The sequence below is a fragment of the Varanus komodoensis genome, unplaced genomic scaffold, assembly GCF_004798865.1.
Source record: "Varanus komodoensis strain SLA01 unplaced genomic scaffold, ASM479886v1 scaffold12, whole genome shotgun sequence".
NCBI classification, from domain to species: Eukaryota; Metazoa; Chordata; class Lepidosauria; order Squamata; family Varanidae; genus Varanus; species Varanus komodoensis.
The window spans coordinates 10451024-10465534 of record NW_025335349.1 but is presented as its reverse complement, the minus strand read 5'-3'; the positions used below and the strand labels follow the sequence as shown (position 1 = coordinate 10465534).

At 41.5% G+C, this 14511-nt stretch overlaps 1 protein-coding gene across 3 annotated transcripts in view; it reads right to left on the bottom strand.

Annotated features, from left to right (window-relative positions):
- The window catches only part of BCKDHB (branched chain keto acid dehydrogenase E1 subunit beta), a 69332-nt gene that overhangs the window by 37877 nt on the left and 16944 nt on the right, over positions 1-14511 (bottom strand). For all 3 annotated transcript variants that reach the window (XM_044421644.1, XM_044421642.1, XM_044421643.1), the window contains exons 7-9: positions 13442-13539; positions 11649-11759; positions 4355-4441 (exon numbers count right to left, since the gene is read on the bottom strand). In XM_044421644.1, the coding sequence (XP_044277579.1) occupies positions 4355-4441; positions 11649-11759; positions 13442-13539 (296 nt within the window). The remainder of the gene's footprint in view (positions 1-4354; positions 4442-11648; positions 11760-13441; positions 13540-14511) is intronic.

Genomic DNA, 14511 nt, shown 5'->3' with positions numbered 1-14511 from the left:
GGCATTGTCCTGGGCTATTTTTGCAACCACTCTTGTCAGGAGTGGGATTGGGGGAAACGCATAAAAAGTCATGTTGCTCCAAGGGACCATAAGAGCATCCCCCATCAATCCCGGCCCAATGCCCGCTCTGGAACAGTATAGGGTACACAGGCTGTTCTCTCGAGTGGTGAACAGGTCCACGTCCAGATAACCCCACAAGTGGAAGAGTTTCTCGCAAATTTGTTTGTACAACTCCCATTTGTGGATTGTTGACATCTGTCTGCTTAATGTATCTGCTTTGACGTGGTCGGTTCCAGCCAGATGAACTGCCATAAGCACGATGTTCCTCGGTATGCACCAGTCCCAAATGTCCATCGATAGGCATGCTAAGGCTGGGGATTTTGTGCCCCCCTGCTTGTTGATGTAGAAAACTGCCGCTATGTTGTCTGATGCAATTTGGACAACTGAACGGCATAACACAGTCTCGAAAGCCTTGAGGGCGTTGAAAATCGCCAGAAGTTCCAGAAAGTTGATCTTTCCTCGCCTCTCGTCAGTTCCAAGTACCTTGGACCTGAAGTCCCGAACATGCCGCACCCCATCCAAGGACGGATGCGTCGGTGTACAGAGTTGTTGTTGGCCGAGGTGGTCAAAACGGGGCGCCGATCGAAAGGTTATCTGTGATGGTCCACCATGTTAAAGTGTGAAGGATTGCAGATGGAATCCGAATCGGCTTGGTGGCAGGATCTTGTTGCGGTTGAAAAGCAGCGTTGAAAAACAGTTGTATGGGTCGCATACGTAGTCTGGCATACGGGACAATGGCAATTGCAGCAGCCATATGCCCCAGTAGTCTCTGAACGGATAAGGCTGGGACCGTTCCGTGTAGCCAAATCCAATGAAGGATTTTCCTGCGTCGAGTTGTGCCCGATGAAATCGATGACCTGCGTGGGAATAACGAGCGATTTGTCGCGGTTAATGCAGAGACCAAGAGCATCGAGTAGAGCGCAGGTCATTTGTATATCAGACAGGAGAGCTTGCTCGGATTGTGAGACGATAAGCCAGTCATCTAAGTATGGGTATATCTGTATTCCCCATGTCCTCAAGTGTGCGCATACCGGCGCCATACACTTCGTAAAGACTCGAGGGGCTGTGGCCAAGCCAAAAGGTAGGACGTTAAACTCGAACAGGTCGGATCTGACAGTAAAATGTAGAAAACGTCTGTGTGAAGGATGGATGGAAATATGAAAATAAGCATCCTTCAAATCCAGTGAGGTGAACCAATCCTCTCTTTTCAATAACGGAAGGACATTTTGCAAAGTGGTCATCCGGAACTTCCTTGGTTTAATGTACTTATTAAGAGTTCGTAAGTCCAGGATCGGACGAAGACCACCGTCCCTTTTCGGGACCGTAAAATATCTGGAATAGAATCCATGCAATCCTTCCGAGCAGGACAATTGTCGAATCGCTCCCTTGAGAAGTAGCTGGGAGACCGCATCACGTAGCACCAATGAAGAAGGTGTGAAGCGGATCAGGCTCGAAGAAGGATAACATCGAATTCTATCCTATATCCGAACTGGATGATAAATAACTCCCACCTATCAGATGTAATGGACTTCCAAATGGGGAGTTGGCCCTGGAGCCGGTTCCCAAAAGGGAGAAGGGAAGGTGGTGTTGGGAAAGAGAGGATGGTTCACCCAAGCCATCAATGTGGCCGTTTATCGGTATCGAATCGCCGACGGCCTTGGGAAAAACGCTGTTGTGTTTGCTGTCTCCGATGCTGCCATTGTTGATATTGCTGGCGAGGGTAGTTTTGCTGGCGTGGATAGTATGGTTGGTTCCGGTAGGAAGACCGAAGCCACTGCCACTTACGTTTTTGCGGGAGCTCCATGAGGCATGCAGTTAGGCGTGATTCGTGAATCGCCTTTAATTTGCAGTCGGTCTTCTGGTGGAGCAGACCAGTACCGTCAAATGGCATTTCCTCGATTCTGTGCTTCAACTCATTGGGGAAATTACAATTGCGCAGCCACACGTCAGCGTAACGAGATGGCATTGACGAGGGCCCTTGAATCGGTGTCTACATGATGACGAGCGGCAGACAACTGTTGCACCGCCACCTGCATCGCCTCCTTAATGAAAACCCTGGCAAGGTCTGCTTGGTGGTCTGGAAGGGAGGAAGCAACGTTATCCAGCTTCTGCATGATAAAGTACTGGTAACGTGCCAGTGTCGCTTCGTAGTTCGATATGCGCACGCCAAGTCCAGAGGCCGCATAGACTCGGCATGCAAGCATATCGATTTTCCTCCCTTCCTTGTCCCGAGGAGCGGTATGTCCCCTGGACTCCCTGCCCTGGGAGGATTCAACCACAAGAGAGTTCAGTTTCGGGTGACGGAGCAGGAAGGGAATGTCATTGTCACAAACTCTATACATGGCCTCATATCTGCGGGAGATAGTTTGTGGTTGGGCCGGTTGGGCCCAGGGCTGGACCATAGCCTGGCGGAGTGTAGTTATAAGCGGCAGAGCTATGGATGCGGACTGCTCTCCCCGAACGACATCATAAAACCGATCTGTGGAGGGGCCTGGCTGTTGATGAGCTTCGATTTCAAGTGAACGAACTAAGCAGGACATGAGCTCTGTGAAAGAGACATGCAGTTCGTCAGGTGAAGCAGGCCCTTGGTATGCGACAGCCACATCAGGGGATGTGGAGTCGACCTCCAAATCCTCAGAGTCTTCCACATAACGCGGCCGGTTTTCACTTGAGGAGGAGGAGGTTTCAGGGGAGGTTGGGCGCCTCGTCTCTGTACGCCTGGAGGTGGATGGTATGTCCCTCGGGACCGATGGTGATCTATGATCCCGAGGAAAATAGGGATATGGTTGGTAACCACCCCAGCCGGGGGGAGCACCATATCCCGGGATCAACCAACTCTCATCTCGATGTTCGGATGAAAGGCTGCGACATCTGGGAGGTAATGGTGAGGCCACGTGAGGTTCAGTCGGTGGCATAGGTGTTGGCGAGCGGTCCCTCGGCAGGGAGTCTCTGATCTCACCATCAGAGATGGACTCCCGAAGTGGCTCCTCCTGTTGCTGGGGAGGCACACTCTCAGGCCGAGTGGTTGGCCTGGGGGATCCCAGTGGAATCACCTGCATAACGAGTTGCAGAGCCGGTCCCAAGGGGGTCATACCATGGCGGCCGTCGGTACCGAAAAGCCCGATGAACCTGAGCCCCAGTGTTTTGGGCGATCAGGTTTCTTGCTCTTGCGAGCGGGCTTATCCACCTTCTCCTTCCTCAACTTCTTATGGGTGGAAGGTTTATCCAGACCAGTATGCTTGTGCTTCTCCCGCTTCTTAGCCGGGGGAGAAGGCAGTGACTGAGCCTCCATAGAAGTGGCGCCTTCGTCCGAAGGACGCTGTGGAGGATCGGCAGAGGTCAAGGAAGGACGCTTCGCCGGAGCACTCATGGTGGAGGAAGAGCGCTGAGGAGGCGCGGACGAAGAGGAACCAGGCCGTAGGAGCAGTTGGTCAGATTGCATTAATGCCTGATCCCATAGGAGCTTCCTGAGATGATTCTCCCTGTTTTTCCGCGCCTGCTTGGTAAACGCCAAGCAATGACCGCATTTGTCGGTCCTATGCCCCTCGCCGAGGCAGAGGAGGCATAGATCATGTGGATCAACTGGCAACATTTTAGATCCACATTCAATACATTTGCGGAATGCCACCTGCTGCGCCATTGTGGAAAAATGAAGAAAAGAGGACAGTATAGAGGGTAAGATAATATTTTTGTTTTGTTTTGTTTATATATAGAGAGAAGAGAATTTAAGAAGAAAACGGACAGAATCGGGAAGAACAACAAACTTGGAGCAAGAGGAGTTTAAGATTTTTGAGAAAAAAACAACGAAGAGGCACAGATCTATAGCGAGAGACGAATAGGCACGAGGCACAGCGAACGGCGGTCGCAAAGACTGAGTAAAATGGCGGACACTCCGCTCTATTTATACCACAAAGGGGGAGGGGAGCGGAATTTTCCCGCCAAAGACCATTAGCTTTCTAATCTTCCAGCCTAGGCACTGCGCAGGTGCAGCAACCCATATGTGTGATGCACAGAGGCCACGACGAAGAACTGTAATGTTAAGCCTCCAAGCATGTTATCAGTGCAGAACTTTGATATTTCATTAGATATTTCCTGCAGGACAATGTTAGGGATTTAAACTGATACTAAGAAGTTGCTTTTTTCTTTTCCTTCTTCCAACATCCACCTATCCAACAGTTTAAGTACAGACAGTGAAAAGCAATTGGGACATAACAGCTCAATTTTTGAAAACATCACAGCAGATATTCAGATAGAAAGAACTCAAATACTATAGTATCAAAAAACTGCATACTACCTGAACTGTGGAACTAATTTCTGATGCAAAACCTCCTGTAATAGGAGCTTCATGACTGATCAGCAGCCGTCCAGTCTTTGCCACTGACTAAAAAGAGAAAATACTTTTTTAATAACAAAAAACAAAAAAGTCTGCATACATATAGCAGGGGTGGGGAACATGCAGTCATCCAAATTTTGTTGAACTGCTACTCCTATCAGGCTGTACCAGCATAGCCAGTAGTGAGAGAATATGGGAGTTGCCCCTCCAAGAACATCTGAAGGGACACATGTCCAGCATCCTCAACATACAGCATATGCAATGACATTTTTTCAAACAGAATATGCAAACTATGACTGTTTTAATGCAGAAATAAAGCCAAATTATCGTTGCTAAAACATAACTTTCATATCCAAAATCTATCTGGCAACAGTTCAATTAAGAAATATATATTAAGAAATGTTACATGAACTTAATAGAACACAGAACAGAAAACCATGTAGATTTATCTGCCTAATGTATGACAGTCTTAATTTTAATACTCACACATGTTTTATCTGGCGGAAAACATCAGCAATTCAGCAATCAAGTCAAACTTTCCAAATGATTAAAGACTGTGGCTATCATAGCTGTGTGTCCAACATTTTACTAGTTCAGAAACAAAGATATCTCTGAAGCTAAGAGTAAGATTCTATATAGTTTCATCCTGTTTTCAACTCAGGATTTTCAATTTTTTAGAAAACACAGTGACGATAGGTGACGATACATTGGAATGCCCTAAAACTCCAAGTAGGGCTGATTCTTTTAGTAAGCCACAAAGCTTCTATGAAGTACCCCTCCTCTTCTTGGATAACAGATGGTTTAACAATCCATGATAAAAGATGTATCTAGTAACAGTATATTCTACTGCAATACTGCAATAATTCCTAAAACAGGCAGGAACATAATTTCAACTTTTGAAAAACCTTCTGGGTTCAAAATTTCTTATGTTCATTTTCATTTTTAGTGAAAGCTAATTAAGCTCAGTATGCAATGTAAATCTACCCAAAAGACCATTTGCACCGTGGAGGTTGTGAGTATGTTGTAGGGGCTGAGGAAGGTTCCACAATGTAGTTATACATAAACTGAAAGGGCTGGGTCTGAAAATGGAAAGCAGTGTCAAAATGTCATTAATTTAAACATAAGCCAAGTTATTTTGGATGGATAATACATTTACAGATTATAAAAGCAACCCCAACAGTTCTACAAATGATTTCTAGTGGATTAATTTGATATTTGAAGACAACTTCACCAAAACAATCTGCTCCACATTACAGTGCAACCCTATACATGTCTATACTCCCAGAGTAATGTGTACAAGGTTGCAGGCCAAGTGTCCTATGTAAGATGTAACATGCACATTCATTCTGCTGTGTATAGGGGCAGTCAGAACGCACTATCATCTGTAGCATTCCATCCTATATATGAATAGCAAAATCTTGAAAGAACTCCACCAATCCATTTGATAGCTTTAAAAATTGTTTATGGTATTCTTAGTAGTCCTGTTTCATTATATTGCTGCTGAATGCTAGATGTTTTTATTTCTTTGTGCACATGCACAAATATGGCTTTTCTGTTGCCGAATTCAAATGCTCACAGATTGTATCCTTCAAATTTTCATCAAGTTCTCCCTTTCCCAGGATTAAGAATCACATGTTTAGTTACACTGCCATCGAAACAACTGGCTCTGATTTTATTTGTTAGAGGAACGTAAGGATGTTGAAACAGAACCTACAAGCATCAAAAGAAAAAGAAGGAATCACATTCCTCAAGAAGGAATAATGAGCCATCTGAACTAGCCTATACACGAACAATATAGTAAGAATAGAATTATCTGTGCATAGCGCATGTTGCTGTGAATGTATTCTAAAACATGAAATGAGCAACTGTACACAAGAAATTAAGCAACAACAAGATTAATTGCTCCTTAGAAAAATCAAGCAGCAATTGGACAGAGCTCCAGCGATAAGAACAGAATACACTTCTATATTTGGACAACTTCTACTTGTTGGAATTTGCAAGCTCATTTATTCTCAAACATTTCAAGAGATAAATGCATTCATTTAAAATAAGATAAGATAAGAAAATAAAAGTTTTTCATCATGAGGGGCATCCCACGGTTAACAGTGTCGCATTCATTCATTCATTCATTCATTCATTTAATCAAAACTTTTGTATCCTGTTCTAAAATAGTCTCAGGATGGTCCAACAAAAAAGGCACAGCATCATCTATAATACAAGACTGATTAAAATAAGAATTAGTTCTTAAAAGCATGAGAAAATAAAAAGGCTTTGGCCTGGCACGTCGGGGCCAGGCACACCTCCCTTTGGAGCACATTCCACAACCAGGGCACCACCACAGAGAAGGCCCTTCTCCAGGTAGCCACTCTCCTAATCTCCATGTATGCTAAGTGTGGAAACAACCCTGTGCACACTAGTCTTGTCTCAGTTCCCCACTTTCTTCCACCATGACTGAGTTCACAAAAACACTAACATAAGACAGCACAGAAGATTCTTCTCTTTGGACTTAAGCAAGCACATGAGTTCCAAGCAATGTATTATTAAATCATTTTAGAGAGCAAGAATTCAAGTGGCACATATAATATATTCTATTTTAAATAATCTGAAATAATTATCCCCACCTTCCGTTCCTTTCAGTGATTGAAATGTATTAGAATTCCCACTCTGGAATGCACTGAAATAGTGTGCCTGCAGAAGCAAGCCCATCCTTCCATAGTTCCAACTGCAGATTATGGAATTTGTTGGATCTATTCCATCCATACATCACACACCATCAGGCAGCTTTCATTCCATCATCCACTCATGGATGGAATAGGATCTTTTTAAACAGTATTTGATTCTACTTCTACTAATTTACTAATACACATTTGTGAGCACATATTAACATTAAAGCAAATTAACTAATGTCCAGTTGTGCATTACTGATAAAGCAAATTAGTGCAAATCAGCCCCTCCCTTCAAATGAAATACATATCACAGTACTTTACACATCACAGCAACTACTGAAAAGTCATTACAAACTAATTGCCACTAAGTATAGAGGCACAAAAGCAATATATTTAATTTGTATTTCTAATGAAACAATGGCTGTAGAAAGCTCTGAGACTTAAGTAGCAGCTTGAACACATTTCTTAGAAGTTCCACACGACATTAGGCCAGGGGACGCAACATGGTTCCTATGGATGCTCTGGCACCCATCAGGACCCCCAAGTGTGCCCACAAGACTCCCTTGTGCTGTTCCCCACCATCGTTTCTGCCAGCTTCCACCACACTGCTCCTCCTCCCTAGTGGGCCTATCTTTCCTCCCAGCTGCCACCACTTCTGCCTATCTCTGCACTCACCTCCATAGTTGCCATTTCAGAAACAAGGAATGTCATTAAGAGACTGGCTGCATAATGCCTGACCCTGCTTAATCCATTCTCTCTAGAATGCCTGCATTTTAATGTGCACAGATGTCTGCATATATGTAAATATAAATATATTTACAATTCACATATTGCCTAATAACTATATAGCTGGAAACCATGTATTACAGAGGTTTCTTTAAAATACTTGAAGATATTTCAAGCCCTCCATTTATTGAAGCTTTCATGACCACATCTCTCTAACGTCTATATAAAAATCTCTTGGCTCTTTCAAGAAACAACTTTATCCACTGCAGTGCAGGGTCAGCTTTGGGGTGGGTGAGCTGGACAGTCACTCTGGGTAGTAGATCCAGTAGATCCACACAGTAGGTAATAAGAACCTCTTCTGGTAGTTTTTCAAAGTTGTACAAGAATCTCCGTGTATTCCGGAGAGTCAAGCTGCTCAAATCACTCAACTGAAACACATGCAGTGACGACTAGTATAGATTTTTTTCTGACCTACTGAGCTCTTCATTGTACGTTTGACCTCTTGTTGTGGACCTTATGTGGGGGGTTGCATCAGCTGCAAAGGCTTGTTAGCACTTTCACTATGTTAATCACCTCTGCATTGCTGCTTCCCTGTAAAACAGAATTAACTTCACACATTACTTCATTTAGGGAAGGAGTAGTTACCATGTCTATTGTAAGGCACTGCTTTTGATACTCATGTGGAATACTGCCACATTGGACCATACTATGATTGAAGCCCATCAGTTGCTCTGTCAGGAACTGTGCTTCATGTCAAAGACCTGTATCTTCTTAAGGTAATTCTGCTACTTCTTCAGAGTATCATAATCCTTCTTCTATTTGATACTGAATAGCCTCACAGTAGCTATTTGACATTCCCAGTGAGTGCTACTTTATTGTGAAGAGCTTCACAAAACAGCTTAAGAAATTGTCTTTTAGTATCTGTCACCATTAAACAGAGATAGACAAGAGGACAAATATGCACCAAAAGCATAATAGATTCCTTTGATTATGAGACTGCATCTAAAACCACCAGACTGAAATAATGGCAGCCTCAGGGTACCAACAAAGGTGTCCAGACAAAGTAGCATTGTCTGAACACCTTTTCCCCCCTTTCATGTTGGAACCATCCCTGATGTTAATGTTAGTTTCAGCAAGAGTTCGATGAGCTTCCCTCCAGTTGATTCATGAACTGTCCTGAATCTTGTGATCCTGTGATTCGCTCTTTTGCACAAATCTTGCCTCCATCACTGTCAAAAGATCTCATGCTGAGCTATGCTGAATTACATCTTCATAGAGCAACCTCCATCAGGTGTGCAATCCATTGCAACAAAGTAATTTTTAGTTTTGCCCAACTTGTTCTCTAACACTTCCTTGGTCGAAATGATGATCAGTTCATTCTGAATGGTCTTCCCACAGGAGACATTACACCCTTTTGACACCACAAATGCTCTCAAGTGATAGCATTGCACCTGTCAAGCAGTTGTACAAACCCCAGAAAATCAAGACACAATGAATTGCTTGAGTGACCTTTCAAACCATCTCAGAAAGTCACTCAAGTGTCTCCAGTCATTAATCCCAGTACCCTCAAATGAAGAAACTAGTAAAAGCACCTCCTAAAAATATTTTGCAGCAAAAGAAAGCTTGACAGTATACTTGGAAGAGACAAGTCAGGGTCTTTGCAGCTACTCAACATTTTATGAAACTCTTTCAGTAAAAGTTTTTGGTAAAAGAGGAAACCTACTTGTTCTCACTGAGAAGAAAAGTCATAAGTTTAATTTCACACAGCTCATTAGATAACATTGCAGAATGCATTACTTTTGGTTATAATACAGGATTAAAATACTGTGAATGGGTCTGTTAGATTGGGGTCCCTTGTCTTTGATTATTTCCATAGCCTTCTCAATGAAGGCGGACTACTCATCAGCTTCAGTGTTAATGGGAAGTAGATTATGTCCACACCCACAATCACACTATCACATGTATAACTTGTACATAACAACGGTATCTTTCTGCAACTGGCTCTGCTGCTGTGCTTTGCATATCTTGTTCTGACCCCCAGGGAAGTTTCTTAGAAGAAATTTTCACAAACACCCCAGTCAAGACATTTATATAGACTCTGCTGAGATACATAGTTTCACATGATCAACCTGGCTTGTGCTACAAAACTAGATGGCATAACTGGGGGGAGGTTGGCTCAGTCACATGGTTACACCGGCTTTGTATTTGGAGGAAATTGTTATTTTTAAAGTCAAAAAGGCAGCAAGGAAGTAAGTGGGAAAGAAGGCACTCAGGTGAATTGCAAAGAAAAGAAAAAGAAAAAGTGAGAAAAATGCATATGCTCTTTTTATGAAAATGAATGGCAACTTTGACTGCACTGCTGCCTCCATGATTGCCAGGCAGCCTTCTCAGTACCATTATTCTAGAAACCAATGTTACCAACACCAAAACACACACACTTTCAAGGGACTAAAACAATAGATATGATTAGCCTTTCCCAATGTGGTACCTTCAAAATACTTTCAACTACAACTCTCATCCTACTTGACTACTGGCCATGCTGGCAGAGGCTGATGGAGTTATAATCCAAAACCTATGTAGAAAACCAGCTGGCATTAAGCTGGTAGATGCTCCTCTTATTCTGGAATAAAAAGCAATTCTGTCTTGTGAAGACATTGTCTTGTGAAGACAATAATCAGTAAAGAAAAGCCAAAATTCATGTTAACTTGAGCTAACAGAGGCCTCTAGTGGTGGTCATTCCATAATGATATGTCATGTGGAAAATAGTACAAGTAATTATATCTACAATACATATTAACTGATTAATCATAAGCCTTGTTTCTGTTATTTGTATTTTTTTAATCAATGAGCTAAATTTAAACAAATAACTATGGGACTGCATCCTTAACCATTTCTCCTATGTGCATTATAATTACATCTTGCATAATTCATCATATATAAACTTATATTTTGTATAATATAACTAGCAAATCTTACAAGATTAATATTAATATTAGTAGTGTTCTTCCTTCAGTAATCTTTCTCCTTGTAAACTAGGAAAACATAACCTTTTCTCTTGGAACTTGCTGTACGGAATATTAACTTTGTTAACTCATGTCAAAAGTACATAAATAAAGCTATCTCAAAATAGTCATTACTGATAACCCTTGTAGTCCATGGAAGTGTTTTTATGTTCAAAGGTGCTTGTATATCAAAGTCAAATTTCAGGCTGCAATTTCCAAAGGTTGACTTGCCATGCTCAAGCACAAGGGCAGATTTGGATAAACAATCCTTAATATCCCAATGCAAAAAATATGGCATCATATAAAATCAATTACACAGAAGATATTCAACAGCATCTGTTCATCCTTCCCTACTCCCATTCTGAGGGGGAATTCTGAAATTCCTTCTATATAGTTGTTTAAAGTAACATATATGACTTGGTTTTGAAGTAAATACGCCTACTTTTAGGATAAATATCATATTCACACAATGCATATAAACTGGAGTTTGACTCTTAAAAATCGCAAAACTCTTGAAAAAGCCCTTAGAAACCATTCAGTGTGTTCTATGCCCATAAAAAGCATGCTTTTTTCCCTCAGGAAAAATGGACCAGTCATGTATTAAGACCAAGTCTGTGGTAAGCATGGATAGTCTTTCAGTGGTGGTCCTACAACTGCAGAACTTCCTCCCAGGAAAATCTGAGAGGCTCATCCTCCTGCTGCCTTCCAACATTTACTCTTTCAAAGTTCACCAAGTATTCCATGATCCAGACTGTAAATTTCCTTATACAAGGCAACATATTCATGACTATCAAAATAGCAAGTAATACAAGAAAATCAATTAAGCACAGATTCATACATAAACAAGTTATATATACCTACTTTGCATATAGTCTCTGTATCCCAAGGCAGAATAGTCTTCAGATCAATTACTTCACAGGACACACCAAGCTTTTCTTGAGCCATAAGTGCTACCTCTTTGATGACATGAACCTAAATATGGAAGGAGGAGGTAGGGAAAGACAAAACAGTATGTTGAATGAATATAAGTTCAGTTTCATTTTGGAAGAAGGCATATCTAAATATTTCTCATGCAATGTAATATTTTAGAACTGCAACTGGTATCCTAATTGCCTTAGAATTCTATGACTCTAAGAGTATCTATACATACCTACAATTTTAGCTGACCTTGCTGGCCAAGCCAAACACTGCAGTCATTTCTACCTGCCTCCCACCCTTGCCCAATTCAGGAAACCCATCACCTTGGAAGCACAAAAGTTTGGAGAAACCTCAAGCCATCCTATGGTTGCTCAACACAGAGACATATACACTTTTCATACTAAGATAGACCAGAGCAGCTTAGGTGACTGCTTGACCCAAGAATCTCCAACAAGTGTTATGTACCACTCCACCTCCAGCACTTCTAGGTGGGACATCTTGGTGGGGCACTGGGCACTTCACTTTTGTTGGTCAGAAATGCCCCATGTACCTCGTCACAGCAGTGGCCAAAATTCTCCATCCACCTTTCCTGTTCTGGAACACAAAAGAACTACAAGGCACAGTAGTTTCATGGTGTGGCCCAGTGTGGTTGGCTGATCATCATAGGGTCAGCACCAAGTTAATTATATCTAATGGATCTTCAACGTCTACTTTTTACTCAGCCCTTCTATGGCTGATGGTTCATTCACATGATGTGGGAGTGGGGGTAGGTTTGTATAATTTAGTTGTTCCTTTAACTCTGGTAGTAAAGTTTTACCTATTGTTTTTCAGCTCAGAAATATTCTGTTGAAAGGTAAATCACAGAACTTCTAACTGAAAACTAATACAGCTTTTTAATTTCACATTCCAAGTATCTTTAAAAGCATACTTTTCACTAGGGCAATCGAACAGGAAAAGTATATACCATTAGCAATTTAATGAAAGGACCATATGTAAAGATTCAAGTCAGAAATAAACATTCAAAAAAAAAGACGGAGGCCTGGATCCACATTTGTTCATACTTAAAGCAGCCCACTGAAATAAATGAGACTTACTTACTTACTTTATTTATTTATCAATTTATATCCTGCCTTTTTCCTACAAAAGGCTCACGGCAACTTACATCTCCTCCTCCATTTTATCCCCACAACAACAACCCTGTGAGGTAGGTTGGGCTTAGAGTCTGTGACTGGCCTGAAGTCACCCAGTTGGCTCCATGGCTGAGCAAGAACTAGAACCGAGATCGTCTGAGTCCCAGTCCCATGCTCTTAACCACTACACCACACTGGCTCTTTATATTAACCATGATAATTTAAGCTCCATTGCTAAAATTTGATCTAAACCAGAATGTATGGTGCTGTATATATACATATGTTTGTATGCATAAATGTAAAGTTTTCACTGATCTTAAAGTCAAATGCACAGCAATATGAAATTTTTGCCTGTAATTACGTAAAGACAGCTTGCTGAATGTAGGTTCCACTAAAATCATTGAGAAAACTTAGTTGTGAATTAACTTTTCAAGTAAAGTCCCACTGAGTGCAACTATCTTAGCCTGGGTCCAATCTTGCCTGTTTTATTTTTTCTTTGGACTGCACTTTATTCCCACCGCTTTTGTTTATAAGCAAGTTTTCAGAAAATAACCTAATATAAAATTTGCTATTTTAGTCCACCAGATGTCCACAAATCATACTGACCTGAGTACCCCAAGCCACCAGTGTAACATCACTTCCCTCTTGAAGTACTTCTGCTTGAGAAAGTGGAATGTAGTATGGCTCCACAGGGACTTGCTCCACTAAATGAATACAAAGCAAAGCAGTTTAGATCCTCTAACTGTAGCACAGTTAGAGAGATTCAAGGAGAAAAGATATACTTACAATCTGTCTTTCAGTAGACGTGACATAAAACAAAACTGGCAAGACTGCAGCCCAAATTATCACTGCTTAAGCTATGTGCCTTAGTTCTACAAATCAAGACTTCAGACTTGCTCAAGCCCTTACTACTGACAAGCTTTAACGGACTCCAGTGGAACATCACAAGACCAGTACCTAACTGTTTGGTTATTCCGTAATATGAGCAGCATCAAAAAGGACCTTTCAGCTTGCTAAGAGATACTCTTCTGTTATGCCTACCTATATCATAAATGAAATTAAACCTCCATAACTACTGCATTATAATATTTCAGGCATGAACTAAAATAGCTTATTGTCATCAGGTGAAAAGGAAATGAAGATGAATTGCATCTAAAAGTGACTTTGCCTTTGTGGAAAATGCTTCTACTCACACAAAATAGGGCACCGCATTTTTGCTAATCCCAGTCCATTCAAGCCCCCAACTTTCCCAAAGCCTTGCTCCAAAGAACTGGGGGAACCTCTGTAATAAAGTTATAATTTCACATTGATAACTTGACAAGAATGAGTCACTGGCATAAAGGCTGTTATATTATTCTACCAGCTAACTGTAAATTTCTCCAAGATTGTTTTCTTCTGATATGTACAATTACCATACTATTCATGGTCATTTTAAACAATTCTATCAAACTGTCATAAGCAGAACAATGTTAATGTCTTTTGAAATAGTATTCTGAAATAGTACATTGAAATATTACTTTTGAGAAAGTATTCTTTTATGGGTTAGCTCTACAAAGGATACAATGTGATTTCAAGGATACAGCTATTCTTGAGAACAGTATTCCCTAAAAGCAGATTTCGATCTAAATGGTGTCCCTGTGCAGCATGAAGTCCTGTCCCACAGTTGGAGTTACTGA